This window comes from Acomys russatus, chromosome 1, assembly GCF_903995435.1.
Source record: "Acomys russatus chromosome 1, mAcoRus1.1, whole genome shotgun sequence".
NCBI classification, from domain to species: Eukaryota; Metazoa; Chordata; class Mammalia; order Rodentia; family Muridae; genus Acomys; species Acomys russatus.
In genome coordinates, this window is record NC_067137.1 from 28,717,598 (window position 1) to 28,734,057 (window position 16,460).

A 16,460-nucleotide genomic window follows, 5' to 3' on the forward strand; every position below is an offset into this window, starting at 1 on the left:
CTCATTCTTTTTTGTTTGTTTGTTTTGTTTGAGACAGGGCTTCTCTGTGTAGCCTTGGCTGTCCTGGACTCCCTTTGTAGACCAGGCTGGCCTTGAATTCACAGTGATCAGCTTGCCTCTGCCTCCCAAGTGCTGGGGTTAAAGGCGTGCTCCACCACACCTGCATGTTAGCTCTTAAACCTTAAGAATCACTGCTTCCAGTCTCAATCCTGCGCAACCTGAGACTCGGCCTAGAAATACCCCCTGAGCACCTATTTAACTCCCTCTTGCCAGCCCCCACTGGAGCCAACTCTGTTGGCTGTCTTAGATAAATTAGTAAAATTTAAATAAATTAGTAAAGAAAAGTTTTTTTCCAGACCTAGCAGGTAAGCTTTCATGGAATGCAGGCTCTCTGTGGGTCAGACGATCAAGAAGTCACATTTGAGGTCCTCTGCATCCTCAAACTAGGCATGTCACTGAAAGTGTTGGTCAGGGTCATATATGCATTCCCCGAGCAGAGCAGATTCAAAGACAACTGTTCACTTTCCTGCACCAAGGAACTACAAAACAAGGATACTACCTCTTGTGGCTCATCTCATCTGCTATGACTACTATGGTTATTTCCTCCTCTTCTATAATTAGAAAACCTTTGAGGCTTAGGTATTGACAACCATCAAATATGTGGCTTACTAGTGACTGAGCGTAACCCTGCAGAGTACCCCAAATGGGAATTACAGCAGCAATCCACAGGACAATGGGCAGGCCGAGTAGAGCGGTCTCATTTTGTATTGCATTCCGCACGCATTCTGGTGAAGGGGTTTGTGCTGACCTCCCCATGGTGGGGTGGATTTCCTTCCTGGGTATGTCTATGGGAAAATTCCTCTTCTCTGGGATGGGAATGTGACCCCCCTGACTGGGCGTCCATTAGAGCCACAGGGTGTCGGTGCACCTGCAAGGTCTCCCTCCCTCACAGAGGAACTACAATCCACCTCTGCAAATCCAGCCAGCTCAGGCTCTGCAGAGCATCCGGGCTTCCTCCTACCAGCCATCACTGTACACCTGCATGTGATTAGGGCTCAGCAGACACCCACAGCCCCACAGGAGTCAGCAGTGGTGACATGTCCCAGTGGAGGAGTCTCTCCCCAGATCGCTGATCCTTCTGACCACAGCAGTGCGAGTCCCAGGCTACGTGTGAGCTCCTCTGCGCATCTGTGACCACAGCAGTCCCCATCCCAGTTGGAGGAGCAGAAGCAAGGACAGCTTCACCCAGCCTGCTTGGAAATAAATGCCACCAGGGGCAGACTGTGCACAGCAGAGCCAGGGAGGAAACGGAAGTGAAGCTTGGCCTCCTCGGTCTCAGCCACAGAAGAGCATTTTAGGCCTGTTCACAACAGGGTGAAATCAGATGCAATTTCAAATCCCCTGACTTCCTCCCTTCTCTTGTGAGTGTGTAAGCCCCTACACAGCATGCTGGAGTAGTCCGTGTAGATGGTGAAAAACAGAGAAATGTTAACCTAGAAGGGTAATAAACACGATTCCATGGAAGGGTCATAGGGCACATTTATTCTTCCTGGTGGAGTAGTGACGTAAGAAGATACCCCAATGAAAGAAAATGTCACTTAATAAAGAAACCAAGAGCACAAAGAGAAGCTCGGGATGCATCTTTGATGGGCAAGAAACATGACCACGGAGACATTCATTAATGTACAACAGGAGCTTTGGATCCAAACTGGGCAGGTGCTGCCTTCACTGACAAAAAGGTGCGTCACACTGATAGGGCTCCATATCCCCAAAGTTCATATTGGTCACAAGTCCTTCATGAGATCCGGGTCCTGTCCACTCTCACAACTGCATCACTCAGTGAACAGAAACAAAGAGCAAATGAAGTAGCCTACTTCAGATGTGTGAGGAAGAGCCGAGAGAGTGCACTACAGGGCTATCTGTTGAAAGACTGGCCTGTCAGATTGTTCTATAAGACTGGATCCTCTGAAATACATCCTTGGCCTCAAAAGAGAAAGTCACTCAGTTGGCCTTTATGCCTTGAGACTTCAGAGGCTTGGCCGTGCAGCCTTCATAGTGAGAGGACCCAGGCTTTCTGGGGTCCTCAGCAGCCAGAAATTTATCCCTTCCCACTGTGTTTTGGATGACTATTCACTCCTTATAAGCTGTGAGGGTTGTTTCTTTGAAAAAAAAAAGGCTTTTCCATATCATTTTGGCCTCTTCTCCCCTGAGCCAGAGCCCAGTCTTACAGGCTTACTCTACATTATACCTTATGTAGTGCTGCATTTTCACAGTGGTCGCAAGGACCCAGAGTAGGGTGGCGTTATACTTGGGGCTCCTGTTGTTGCAAGAGGCCATGGTCAGCAGAGACTAGCAGAGCCAGGGTCAGCCTTACAGCCACCTGTTTGATGCACAAGTCCTTGGCTGCAGCTCTCCAAAGCAGGGCAAAACCAGCATGGAAAGAACTAACTAGACTAACGCAGAAAGGCTTAAATGACAAAGGTTCAAACCTCCACCTTCAAACACCAGTCCAAAGCAGTTTAATGAATAACATATTTAATCAACTTATCTGTACAAAACATGAAAGTGGTGAGTGATGGGCGTACAAGCTGTTTAACAAATATATACTTGTCATGTAATGGCTGAGAAGAAGAGCTTGCTGTTTTACAGGTCATTTACATCTTGGTATGTACAACCTTCCTAAATCTGAGAATACATAGACACATGCATTCATGCCTGCCCTCCAAGGGTTCTCTGCTAGCTGGTCTGGTCACAACAGCATTGCGCACACTTTCTGCAGTGAGACAGGTCCTCTTCAGCAGCGAAGTGGCCAGGCTAGGCAGCAGACAGATGCTCACCTGCAGCCTGCAAGCCCCAGAACTCTGCTCTAGCCAAAGCCGACCTGGAAGATCGCCAACAAGGAGATTTCAGTTTTAAAAACCTGCCCAACTCCTGCCCCCACCTTCTTAGGAAGCCTGGAGGAGAACAGTAGGTGTCATTGCAAACTGAAAGCAACTTCCCCCGAAACTAATTAATTCTGTCTTTAGCTGCTGAGGGAATTGGGCTTTGGTGGCATTACCATCGCTTCGAGTTTTGCCATTTCCTTAAAATAACAGTATTGGAATCAGATTAAACTTACTTTTTAAGCTGCAGGCCACTCACTGTGTGCCGCATTCCACTGCCCACCCAGGACCTCCTTACACAGCGTCATGCCATAAGCGGGTTCAGGATTCAGCAACAACCCTCACAGTGAGAGGACTAGAAAGATCTGCTTCTTTATTTATACATAAAATGGAATGAAAAACAACCCCAAACTTTTCAGAGCCACTTATGTCCTCTGCTGAAAGGGCAAGTCACAGACAGCATTAAACCTTACTTTTGTTTTTAATGCATGAACTTTTCATTTGGAATGAAAAAAACTTCCAACCAAAGGATCAAATTATGACTCTTTATCAAAGAACCAAAAACATAAGATTGGTCCTACTTTATAAAGTGAAATGCAAAAATAAGATTACACTAAGGGTGTTCATGTTTAGCGTGATTTATCTGAGGTGGAGAACATCAGAGAAGCTTCTCTCTGGAGAGTCTCAGTTCCCAGCTTGGAACATTAGCCCATCTCCCCAGCCAGGAAGCACGTTTCACACTGGACTTTCTCACCAAACTGGATCATTGATTCTAATTGCAGATTGGGTGACTGTTTATGTCTCTGACAGGCTGGCTCCAAAAGTGGGGCCCATTCCTCAAGCCACCCCATAATCCTCAAAGCTAATGGCTGCTGCCCCCTGAAAGGAATCAATGACCTCACTCCTGCCTCAGGAAGAGGCCCCCAGAATATCTTGTCACTGTCTTGCAGGCTTAACCCACTGAGAGCCCAGGCAAGGACTACCTATAGTTATTTGAAAGGAACCAGGCTGCCAGGAGGGTCTGGAAGTACTGACAGTCAAAGCAGGGACAGGCTATACGCAATTGCTGCAGACAAGTAGCTTGCGAGCCTAGAGTCACACGCCCTCTGAGCTGGGGCAGTGGGGTTGAGAATGTTGTGCCCGTGATGAATTGGTTCCCGTTTACTTCTTATTCAGCAGGACTTTTGCAGCAGCTTCCCTAGAACTCTTGTTTTTGGTCCATGATGCACACATGACCAGAAGGGCCAGACTTAGTTCTAGATACTGACAGCCAAGAGTCTGAAGCCCTAGGTGCAGAACGTGGCATCTCACCCCATCTCTGGACATTGGGACTGGGTGTGGTGGAGTCTGGTGCTAGTCAGATGGAACACTACATGACTACACAAGGATGACTCCATGCCCACCTCCTGCCTGGTCGCATCTCCAGACAGCATCATTCAAATGATAACAAAACAGATAGCAACCACAAACTATCTGGCCTCATCCTGGATGCCTGTAGCACAGCATCTGCGGTGCCTGCATTTGGCTCTCAGCCTTTTCTGATTTCCTTAGGCCGTTTACTTCAGCATCCACTGAAAGGGAAGTTTCTGGACTACAAATTCTCTCTTGCAGCTCCCTCTGAAAGCAGAATTTGTGCTGTAAAAGGAAGTTCACCCGATGGCCAAAATGTGCTTCTCGTGGCTTCACACCAAACACAGAAACAGTTTCTTCGGTTGCCACAGTCCTCTTGTCATTGAAAGGGATGCATGTGAAAGAAACCAGTCCTGTGTTTGCCTCACAGGTGCTGGAGCAGATCCACAGGCTCAGCACTGAGCAGGAGAGATAGACCATTGCCTAGGGTGCAGGCTTACTGCTATGAGGGTGCATTGGATGGTCAACCATAGCAAGAGAGCCTTAAAATTCAGGCTGTTTTTTCTGGAACCTCACACCCTGGCCACGCTGACTTCCACTCTGTTGCAGTGGCTGCCATTGCTGCCAGGAAGCACCATCCCCAGATCGGCCTGCCTGAAGGTCTAGAGCCCAAGTTGTAAGCTACCTACAAGCACAGCATGAGCGGGGCTCAGTTAAGATGGATGTGTGCACACCAGAAGCACAGCACTCCAGGTCCTTGCATGATTCTCAGAGCTCACAGCCTTGGGTTTCACCTACTGACTCATCCACACATTTATTCAGAGAACCACAGAACTGTGGCACTTTGCCTTGGAAATGTCTGGACAGTTTTCTAGGAAGAACGCTGGAACCTGGGGATTGGGGAGCAAGCACTTGTCCTTTAAGGGGCAGGTGCCGAAGATCTAGACAGGGAAATGACTGCCCATGACTGACTTGCCTCTGGGGTCTCTCATGAGATGTTCTGATATCTGTGTGCCTTCCTACAAGGTGGGCCCAGGCTATACTGTGAAGAGAGCTAACTCAGTGCACAGAAGCCCTGATTCTAAGACTACTCAGATCCATAACTGCCCACCCTATGAAATCTAGTCATCGCTCACTTCTTTGCCATCTCCTCCACATCCTTTCTTCCCTTCCCACCCAGATGCTTCTGAAAGGGAAACAGAGCTCCCCTGCTTCCTGAGATAAAGCTGCTTTCAAGCCCTCCAAGCCCACCTGCTGAGGGCCTTGATGCTGAATTCATTGAGAAGGGCTCTGCTTCCCTATTACCCCCCACACACACACACACACCACCAAGAAAACATTCTCAGAAGAACCATCAAGGCCCATGACAGTGAGGTCTCTACTTTTCTGCTGCCTTTTCAGGGCAAACTCAAACAAGGGAGGGAGGAGCTGAGGAGCTGGCTTCTTGGCGGTGCACAAGATGCTCTCTCAGAAAGAATGTGACTCAAGACACCCTGCTTTGAGAAGGAATGCAATCTATGTTCCCCATTTGTGTTGCCCAAGAGCGGAAGTAGCTGTTGGGGTAAGGACCTGCAGGATTGGCTGTCTCCTGGTCCATCCAGAGTACGCCCAGGCTCTCTTCAGGACTTACATGCCATTTCGGTCCCTGCTGATAGCATGATGATTGTCAGGGAAGATCAGCAGGGGACAGAGAGAACCCCACCCCCGGCCTTTGGCAGCACTACCACACAATGCACAGGCTTACTACTCCCTACACCTGCCTCTTGAGGATAAAATTGCCAGGAAAGTAGGCAAAGGCCAAACATGAATACTACAACGCGGCACAGCTCCAGCCATTTTCCCCCACAATAAGACTGAGAAGCTGACCACCCATTCTGCAAGGTCCAGCCCAGCTGCTTGGTAACCCCAAATCCCACAAAGCCAGAGTCTAGGAATCCTGAAAATGCCTTCCTGCCAATGGAGGGGTTTACCTTAATCCATAAATTATGGCTTCAAGCAGCAAACCAGACCAGCTCAGTGTCTGGCAGGCCCCTGAGCCCAGCTGGCCTGCCCTGCTTCCTGGGCAGGAGTGTCAGACTTCACTCACTGGAAGTCATGGTTCAGATTATCTCAAGTAGTAGTGCACTGTTCCCCAACAAAGGGGAGAAGTCTATTTACTTCAGCAGGGAGACTTTGGTGATCTCAGGCTGGGGAAGAGGGGACATCCCGACAGACATAGGCAGTATTGACTACAGCATCCAGCCGAGGATTCCAGGAAGCAGCTGAATTCGTCCTGGTCACCCAGCCCTCCTAGATCCTAGATGACAGGCAGACGATGATGAGTGTTCCCAATTGTGCAGACAGCGGCCTCTCTCCGCCTCTTGGCAAAGCTAGTTTAACCACATCCCATCTGCCCCACATGCGGTAGCCCTTTTGTGGTCACAAAACACATCCTCTAGAAAATGGCCACGGGAAGCAGAACCAGAAGAGGAGCACTGTTGCTAGTGATGGTTCCACAGAGCTCCAAGGGGAACCTGGGAAATATTCCTTTCATTCAAGAAACAACACCTGAGACCTCAGAGGAAGTGAACAATGGTGACCAGGCTAATGACAACACCCTATGTGGTGCAGCCTCCATGCAGGGGAAATACCCACTCTCAAACATCACCCACAACACAGCTTGTTAGAAAGAGGTCATCAATTTGGGCAAGGAGTTGGGGTTGGAGGAGGCATGGGGGGATGGGGTGGGGGGGGGGGTAGGGCAGGGGCCACAATGGATATTCTCCTACTATGCAATGCCCAGGCTAAATTATTTTTACCCAAAAGTTGTTTGGCCTACACACACACACACACACACACACACACACACACACACACACACACACACACACGTTTGCTTCTATACAAAAGTAGTAAACACCCCCAAAATTTTTTTCTCAAAAACAATAGTCAACTGTAATTCTCATTAACTTTTCTAAGTACAATTTTCTAATACAACTTTTAGCTTTAGTGTCATTTTTATTCTCCTTTGTGATGTCAGGAAAGCCATTATCAAATCATCTGAAACAGAAGAGAGCGGTTTCCCTAGCAGAATCCAGAAATCTGAGTGGACATCTCTGTCCAGGCACCCCCCAAAAAAGATGAAATTATATTAAGTAGCCACATTGTGATTTAAAAAAAAAAAAAAAAAGATGAGATTGTTGCATTTCCAGCCATTCCCAGCCATACAAGTCACATTCTGAAAGGAGAGAGATCTTCATTTTAAGAATAAGTTACATGTGGCTCCCCACACAGACACACTTGGGGAGAAATTTTACGAAATGAGAAGGACTCAGGTGGGGTTCCTAAATAAATTAGCTGGATCTAAATTTTTGTCTTTCCTGTCTCTTGGGAGTGTAGTGTATCCACTAAGACCTAAATACCTATAAACTGCCCCGAACCTTGGCATTCAGAACAAGGGCAGAATTAATAGCTCTCCCAGAGCTTAGAGGAGAAAACCCAGCATATTGTGAAAGCAGTCCCCCAAGCCTCTGAGGGGTGCAGCCCAGCTTGGCCCTGTCCTTGACAGAAGGCCCCAAAGGGTGAACAGGGCAGCAAGAAATCAGAGCAAGCACCTCTGTAGAGCAAGAGTTCTGCAGACAAGAGACAAGCTTGCACCCTGCTTGTCCAATTTAAGAGCAAGGACCAACTTCCTTCCTGCACTGTAGGTCCACGGTGTGCGTTTGGGTCTGACAAAACCATTTGTGTGTGGCTTCACTTCTCCTCACAGTGTCAAAAAGAAGTACAGCAACAAACACAGTGACAGGCGTGCATGGGCCACCACAGATTTGATAGCAAAGCATAAACACTCATTGCCTTTTGGAAGGGGGCGGAGGGCGGTGCCTACCTGACAGATGGGTTTGAATCCTCCGCTGGAGCTGGCCCTGGGACACGCAATCCCTGGCAGCCACGTTTCCAGCCTCTTAGGGAACGCTCTTGGCACACATCTAGGAATGTACTCTGCTGCTCCATTGCTCTAACTTCCTCCTGCTGCCACCTTCTAGATGCTTCTAAACCTGGCAAATCTTATCCTATCCCTCACTCCTTTCCTTCATTTCACACCACCCCCACCCCAAAAGAAAAATATTCTTTCTACTTTTCAGATCTTTCCTAATTGGAATTGAGTCGTTTTAAGTCGATATTGACATTTACAGCACAACACATTCTTTTGGGTAAAGCTCCCTTTTCAAAACTGAGGCAGTACTACATAGGGGATGGGTGCTCCCCCCCTTCCCCAATGCACACCTCTAGAGAATCTGGGTATTACAACCCTGCAGTGGGACTCGGTGTCCAATGCCAGGAATCCAGGCACCCAGTAGGGCCACACCATGTGCACCAAAAAGGAGAGCCCAACGCTAACACATTTGTTACCGCAACATGAACACAGACACCCTTCCCTCTCCTGACAGGGACAGCGGTTTGTACAGATGTTAGCAACTATGCATGGCTATGACATCCGGTCGCGGTGGACTATCTCTACCCAAGGCTTCTTGGGCCGGCTGTCCATGGTAAACGTGTGCGTGAGTGAAGGAGTGTGTAAATGTGAGTGTGAACTGTGTGCTCTCCTCTCTGCTGGCGGAGGCCATAGTCAGCCATCCCTCGGGCCTGGTGACAGGTGCTCTTCAGCTAGGGTCCTAGGCGGCAAGACCCTCCCCAGACTACATGCTACCTGCAGCCGCAGGCCTCCACCACCATGTCCTCGTATTGCTTGTAAACCACGTTGTTGGCCGCGTCGATATAGAGGATGCTGATGGGGCTGAGGCGTGCAGGCACACAGCAGGAGGCTGGCGCCGCGTCGGGCGCCATGGAGTTGAGCAATGTCTGAATGATGGCATGGTTCGTAGGCTCCAGGTGTGAGCGCAGAGGAAAGTCGCAAACGCCCTCGCAGTGGTATGCCTCGTAGTCTAATGGCGCGATGATCCAGTCATCCCAGCCCAGCTCCTTAAAGTCCACATGCAGCGGCTTGCGGCTGCAGCGGCTCCGACCTCTCCGCCCGTGGCCCTTGCCTGCGCCGCCGCCGCCCCCGCCGCCCCCGCCGCTGCCCTGCGCTCCCCGGGTCCCCGCCAGCGCTGTCCGCCGCCGCCTGCGTCCGCCCAGGATTGCTTTCCGAGACCCAGCGCCTGGTCCCGGATCGGGTGGCGGCTCTGAGGCGGCCCGGAGAGCGCGGGCCTGGGCACGGATCTCCCGGAACAGATTTTCTTTCCTCAGCGTACGCGAGGAGATCACCAACAGCGAGCGCTCCTCGGCAGCCGTGCCGCCACCGCCCGGCCAGCCGAAGCCCAGACGTCGCAGGGCCAGCGGGCTGCTCCCGGAGCCGGCCACCGCGCGCAGCACTAGACAGAACTTGCGGGAGGGGCGCGACTCGCGACGGTGGCTCCTCACCGCTTCAGTCACGTCGAAGGCTTCCCAGCGCGCGCCATCCAGGGGCTCGGCGGCCCGAGACTGCAGCAGGTGAGATGCACCAGCCGCGTCCGAGCACGTGGACAATAGCAGCAGCGGCGGGAGGGTTGCACTGTCTCTGTCTGACTTCGGGGACCTCCGGCGCAGCACTCGCAGCTCCGCATTTACCACCTCGTCGGCATCCGAGAGGCTGGATACGTCGAACAGGAAGCTCTGGCCTGGCTCGGCCGCCGATTCGTCTACGGGGAAGGACAGAAACAGAAAAAAACAGTGAGAGTAAAGCGGGCACACGCTGCCATGGTGGGCAGCTTGGCTTGATTTGGCCTGGCTGTCCTTGATATATAAAATGATCCAGAAAGGCCCATAGAAGCCCCACATCTGGGTTCCAGCAGGAACGCGGCCACTCTGGGCGCGGGCAAAAGGATTCTTTCTTGTCGCCTTCACCCGAAGCTTTGATTCTTTCACCACCACACAGCCACAGGTACACACATCTAATAGCTCAACTGTGAGATGCGCACCACCGCACCTCAGGACCAAACCTTAAAGTTTCTTTAGTTCTGCTGCCTGCTCCAGCGCCTTGCGTTTGTCGAAACGGTAGGTTAGACTCTGGGCAGGGGTGACCTGAAGGTCTAGTGGGCCCAACAAAAGGCCCACACGCGTTGTCCCCCGAACGAGGACTTACTTTGTACTGCAATTGCCCCTTGTTGATGGGCTGATCGCCCCCAGAGAGCTGCAAGTCTCCCCGGCTGTGCGAAAACGAAAAGTTCTCATTCCTTAAAAACACATTCCCCTTTGGTTCCCTCTCTTCTCCCAGTCCAGCCTAGACACCGTCACTGGCCAGGGTTTTCAGAGCCAATTGGGCCCTGAGAATAGTCCAGAAACGGAACACAGAAGCACCACAGCATAGACCCCCTACTCTCCAGCCCACCCTGCCCCTTTGGCCGAAAGAAAACGAAAGCCCAGATTAGCGACATGTTCTCCCAAGTTTACAGTGAGCTTTTATTGTTGGTCGCCTTGGCTTCTCCTGGTGCTCCCGCAGCCACCAACAGGAACAGGAAAGTCAGTGGGATGTAAAGAATCTTTTCTGAAAGATTAGGGGCTGCGAAGGCCGCTGCAGTGAGTGAGAGGTCGCTTACTCTTTTGCTCTGGTGTGATTTATTTCATTTCGGGCTTGGGGTTTTATTTCTGGTCGTGGGCCCTTTTTCTTTTGAGTGGACTCAGGCAAAAAAAAAAAAAAAAAAGTTTAAATACCACCAAAGAGCAGATAAGGCGTTGCCTTTGAAGGGGGTCATATGGTTTCGTTTTGTCCCATCGGAAAGACCGTAGAAACTCCCCTCACCTTCTGGAATTTTTTCACCAACCATGGACGCCAGGCCCTCATGCCATACATCTACAATCTGGGGGTAGTGTGTGGCCTCAAGCAGCTCTGTTCTAAACTGAAGGTAGCGGTAGCAAGGTAGACAGAGATAGCGCCTTTATTCCAAGCCTCTGATTTTCTGCCAGAGCTTTTCCCGCAGCCTCCTGCTTCACCTTGCTTCCTTAGCCCTCCTTCCTCAGGGAGGGAGGGAAGGAGGGAGGAAAGATGGCTGGCCTCTGGGTCTTGCTGGTCAAGCAGAGCTCCACCGGAAGGATTTAGCTGGGTTTATAACTTTGTACACCCAGCCAGCCCTAACAAAGTCTGATGCTTTTTTTACTTTAGGGCCCTTCCCATACCCTGACCTCCTGCAGCTTGGGAGCAACCTAAGCAGGGACAGGTCTGGAGATTTCCCTGACTCCAGGATTGATTGGAGTTTCTTGTAAGTATCCTACCAGTCAGAGCAGAACCTGGGAAAATGTATGCTGGTCCATCTGGGCCTGGGATTTCTATGTATGGAAAGAAAGCTGTCTGTGCATACACATACTGTGTGTGTTTCTGAAACGGGGTGACGCACGATGGCCTCAGCCTATTTTCCCACGCTGGTATCAAAGGCCTTCAGGCTGTCAGTGCCCCCCCCCACCCCAGCCCCCCTTTGCCTCCTGATTTCCAAGCTAGATCTTTGGCTGGGCAGAATTAAGGCCAAAATTACTTGCATTTCCGCCTGAAATTAGTTAAATTTTCCCTATCTGTCTGCTTTAATGGCTTCAATGGAGATTAATAAAAGCCAGATGACACACAGCAACTACCCCACAGCCCCACCCACATCCTACCTTTGGAGAGCCCGGCTCAGGGTAAGATGGGATGCCTGAGCTCCAGGCATCCCTCTCCTCTCCACACGACAGACAGCCGACAGGCTTCTTGGACTCAGGGCCGCTGGGGCCTAGCTGCCACAGAACCAAGGCGCCCACACTCTCTTCCCACACCCGAAGCGGCCTGCTGAGAGGAGCCCTCTGATACAGAGGGGCTATTTATTTTGATCGGATACCTGCTTCTCTACTCTAAATTCTCCTGAGCGTCACAGCCCCTCTTGTCCCCTGATTGAGAGAGGGAACTACCATTACTGCTAGTCCCTCTTAGCGGGAACTCGAAGATCCCCACTCCTGTCCTTCTTTCGTCTCCGAGGGCTCCAGGCCTGAGGCCACTCTAGACCCTTCCCCAAAAAAGCGGACCTTGAATTCGACTCCCCTGCTTGGGCTGACCTGCCAGTGTGCAGTTCCAAAGAGCGACCCCACCCCCACCCCCTCAGCCCTCTGTGAGCAAGCCTAGACTAGCGCCACAATCCAGGCTTAGGGGTTCAGTAAGTTGACTTCGAAGACGAAGTTTCTCTCTAATATCTGAGGATAGGATTCATGGGGCCATGACTCAGAACCGAATGGAGTAGAAGCTTGCCTCCACTGGCTCATCTCAGGCCAGGAACAGACGGGGTGGGTTATTGCCGAGGACACGTAAAGTACCTTGAGTCGCTTGGTCTGTGAAGCCGGTAATCGTGTCCGCGCTGCGGTGCCCCGAGGGTGCCACGACCGGAGCCCTCCCAGCCAGGCTCCGGTAAAGCGACATCATGAAGTGGTGTGGCACCACCGAGCCGTTCCTGAAGCCAGAGCCCGCAGCGCGGCGCACAGCGCGGGACCCGGTAACCGCGGCGGCCTGGAGAGCTGAAGGGCCCAAAGACGGGGCTAGTGTCCGCCCTCCGCCGCCGCCCCCGGGGCTCCAGGCTGGTCCTGCCCCAGCCGCTCGGAGCACCGCGGCAGCTTCCAGCCCGTCGCGGGGACGGCAAGCGCTCAATAGCCAGAGACACAACGCGGCGGCAGCGCTCAGGTCCATGGGCTCCGTGGGCCGGCTGGCCGCGCGACACGGGCTCCGTGGCTCCGGAAAGTCCCCCGACGCCTTTTGAACATAGTGTTTAATAATGGGGGAAGTGTGCGCAGCAAGCCGCTGCCCCCCTCCTCTCCCACCCCACCCCCGCCCAGCGCTCGGAGCAGCGCCCCCTGCTGAACACTCGACCCGCAACGCAGAGCCCCCCACTCAGGCCTATAGCTCAATGCAGGTCAGGAGCTGCCTCCCCTAGCTGCAGTGCCTTGTCCCTGTCCTTGCCAAGTGAGGGCCAGCCGCCGGAGGCTCCCGCCACAACGCCGTGCCCCGCCTCCCCTCCCTAAGGCAATGGTGACCCCCCAACCCCCACCCCGCCTCAAGACCTGAGCGCTGTCCTTGGCTGGAGGATGGGGCGTCTCGCATACCCGCCCAGGTTCCTCCCCATTCCTCTACGGAGAAACACCGCCCTCCCCGCTATTTTGTGAGTGCTTAGGGATGCCAACGCAAGACTGGGCCCCTCCCACCCAGCTTTCTGGACACGCGCCCCCTTGGTGGATGCTCATTAGGAAGCTACAGGGAGCAACTAGATGAGGATGTTTTCAGTGCACATTTGGACGGTGCCCTCCCAGCGACACAGCCCTCTGAGGAGGATCCTAGTGGGAGACCAGAACAAGGATGAGTAGCTGGACCCGGCAGAACGAGGCAGGTGGGCACGGACCGGCTGTCAGAAAGGAAAAAATTTGGCCGGGCACCTTGCGCCAAAGCTGGAGCCAAACTTAACGAATTAGGAAGGCAGCCAGGCGAGAACTAGCAAATTCAAACGCAAAGTGTGTCTCCTGTCTCGGAGGAGGTTCAAATGTGCAACCAAAGTGGATGACCTCTGTCGGCCGCCTGGGGGGTGGCCACATTTCTTCAAGGTCCTGAGGGCAAAAGGCAACAGGGCTAAGGATATGTTCGCGTGCAGCCACAAGCCCAGAGGGCGGGCAGCAGAGCCCCCAGGGGCAGCGCGCTGATAGCAGTGTACCTAGTACCCTAGAAGGGCTTCCACCTCTAGCCCGTGCCTGGGGGACACCTGAGAACGCAGACACTTTGGCTCTCATTTGGCTAGCACTGATTCTAAAGAGTGAGCTGAGCTGAGAAGGGGGTGTGTCAAAGTATTTCATAGGAACCGCAAAGCAAGAGTGTCCAGAAATGTTTTGAGATCCAGGACCTCAACACCTTTACTTTAAAACTGCACTGGCTACCAACATCTAAGTCAGGCCTGTGTGTCTTCAGGTCGAGGTGCTATCTAAAAGCCTGAAAACACACACACACACACACACACACACACACACACACACACACACACACACACGTGCAGAACATGCACACTCGGCTGACTCTTCCCAAGCAATTCCTCCTCCGTTGGAGCCACCAGGGAGACAGGGCTCAGTCTGGGCCATCTGGAAAGTCTAGGAACAGGAAGGAAAGCCTTGGCTAGAGTTAGAGTTAAAGGAGGTGAGAGGTCTGAGGTCAGCCCAGCCTACAGCAGGCACCTATGCACCTGGACCTACCTTACGGCTTTCCATGCTGTTGCCAGGATGGCAGGCAGCTGTGACAACAACCTGCCTTTGGTGCCCAGGTTGGGAGAGCAGATGAAAAACCCAAAATTATGGATTTCCTTCTTGGGTTCCTGGAGGACGTGGCTGATAAGACAGAGACTTCCTGGTGTAAGTCCTTGTCCACCTATCTGACTCTGCACAGGATGGCCAGCCAGGGGTCTCTTTGCTCAGAGGGACACTGGGTCCAGGAACCTCACTGGTCTTTCTACATTAGCCACTCATGTGCAGACTTTGTGTATTTCCCCCAATGAATTCTATGTTTAGAAAACACTGGGAACTCTGGGCTGGGCTGTCATTGTCCTGGTTCTAGATCTGACTTTGTCCACTAACTGTCTTGACACGTCTCCCCGACTTGTCTTGGCTGCAGTTCTCCAGATGTATAAAATGCGGATAAGTGTTTCTAGACTACATGACACCCCTGCCCCTAGGCCACCTCGGGGCTCAGGAAGTTGGGATAGATTGGTGATCCTTCCTGCAGTGGGTTCGAGGAAGCCGCATAGCTTGTTTGAGACTCAATGTCCTGGTCTGTGATTCTGTGTGTGGCTAGGATACGGCCTAGAACGGAGGTGGCCCAGTCACTTTGTCCCCCTTCCCCCAAGATGTTCTGACAACTAGCAGTGAGCCTAAAAGAGAAGTCAGTTCTGTGAGCCCACTGCAAGGAGGTGGAGGAGAATGGAAAGCATAGGAGGCTCAGCAGGACCTACTGTATGCAAAGCAGGCTGTGACCTCTTCATTTGTACTTACTGGTCCACGCCCATCCATCCATCCATCCATCATCCATCCCCATGGTTCCTTCTTATAGCAACTTCTTATTGGCAGGCATTCTTCCATGTTTTATGAAGTACACATCAGTACACAAGACAAACTCAGGGAGAGTCAGGGCGGGCAGAAGAAACAGTAAACAGTAGCACACAGGTACCTAACATCCCATCAAGGCTGTTCTGAGCACCATGGTGGGAGGTCTTTTTGATCAGCAGAAACCACACTGAAGCAGAACCCCAAAAGAGGAAGGAAGGCCCGGGGATGTTGGGGGCCTGCCTGGATCCTTCCCTCTTCCTTCTGCTTGAGTGATACTAGCCACTTGTCACCTGCCCGTTCCTTTCCAAGCCACATGCCATTACCTATTCACAGCTGCTCTCTACCATAATAGGGATTGGCATATCGTTTTCTAGAATGTTGAGTCACAACAATGCTAAGGCTTTGCCCGGGGTCAAGTGGTAAGCAGCAAGGACTGGAGCATCAAGCTGTCTTGGCTCAGCATTTGGCTTCCACTACCCGAAGGAGGTGAGACTATAAGGGGCTTTGGTCTGCTAACCCTCTCCACCACCCTCTCTGGCTTTCTGGAATCTTCCCAGCAGAGGTGAGGATTATGAGAGAACTCCCCAACTGACTCTCCTTCCTGCAGCTGCTGCTAGGAGCTGGGGAGTTCACTGTGCTTGGGAAGCAGCCTGTGGGAGCAGCAGCAGGGCTCACCTGCCCTCCAGGTCTCTGGCTCCCTCACTCAGGGCTTCCAAAGCTCGTAGATAAGCCCCAATCTGACATGAAAATGTGAAAGACAGAGGAAAAAGGAGATCAGGAAATTCCCCAGCCATTGAGTCTTCGCTTTGTGTAGCTCAATCCTCCTGTTGAGAGGATGGCCCCTCTTGGACCCACAATCCCAAACCTAGCCCAGGCATGCTTGGGGGAATTCACCTTGGGTGCGGGGAGCCTTTGGCAACTGAGATCCCACCCAGAAGACTTTGGAGCCCAGGCTAAGCACACCGTGGAAGGAAACAATGCCTGTCCTAGGCTTTGACTCAGGATTCACTGGAAAGCTGCAGCAGCATTCCAGGGGCAGATGGCAGAGTTCAGGGATAGTGTGATGATCAGCCCCACCACCACCACTACCCAGCATGATCAAGAGGGGCAGCTTCCACATTTTCATCCCCAAGTCCTCTCCCTGGGGATGAGCTCCTTTGTCTGTCACTCCTGCAGGAACTATTG

General features: G+C 52.1%; 1 protein-coding gene across 2 annotated transcripts; it reads right to left on the reverse strand.

Annotated features, from left to right (window-relative positions):
- Positions 1 to 8,754: 8,754 nt before the first annotated feature.
- On the reverse strand, positions 8,755 to 12,938 carry Gdf7 (growth differentiation factor 7). Of its 2 annotated transcripts, none has more exons than XM_051143333.1 (2): positions 12,522 to 12,938; positions 8,755 to 9,868 (listed from the first exon to the last, which is right to left on the reverse strand). In XM_051143333.1, exons 1-2 carry the CDS (start codon positions 12,886 to 12,888, stop codon positions 8,916 to 8,918), a joined length of 1,320 nt encoding a protein of 439 aa, XP_050999290.1. In that variant the 5' UTR covers positions 12,889 to 12,938; the 3' UTR covers positions 8,755 to 8,915. The 2 variants fall into 2 exon arrangements, with proteins under 2 accessions (XP_050999290.1, XP_050999284.1); XM_051143327.1 differs by having other exon boundaries at positions 8,755 to 9,889.
- Positions 12,939 to 16,460: the final 3,522 nt, after the last annotated feature.

Excerpts from the sequence above, each read along its gene's own strand:
- Gdf7 (XM_051143327.1), bottom strand. The coding sequence starts at position 12,888 with ATGGACCTGAGCGCTGCCGCCGCGTTGTGTCTCTGGCTATTGAGCGCT. Across the intron at positions 9,890-12,521 it reads CACAGACCAAGCGACTCAAG|ACGAATCGGCGGCCGAGCCA; the intron begins GTACTTTACGTG and ends CCTTCCCCGTAG.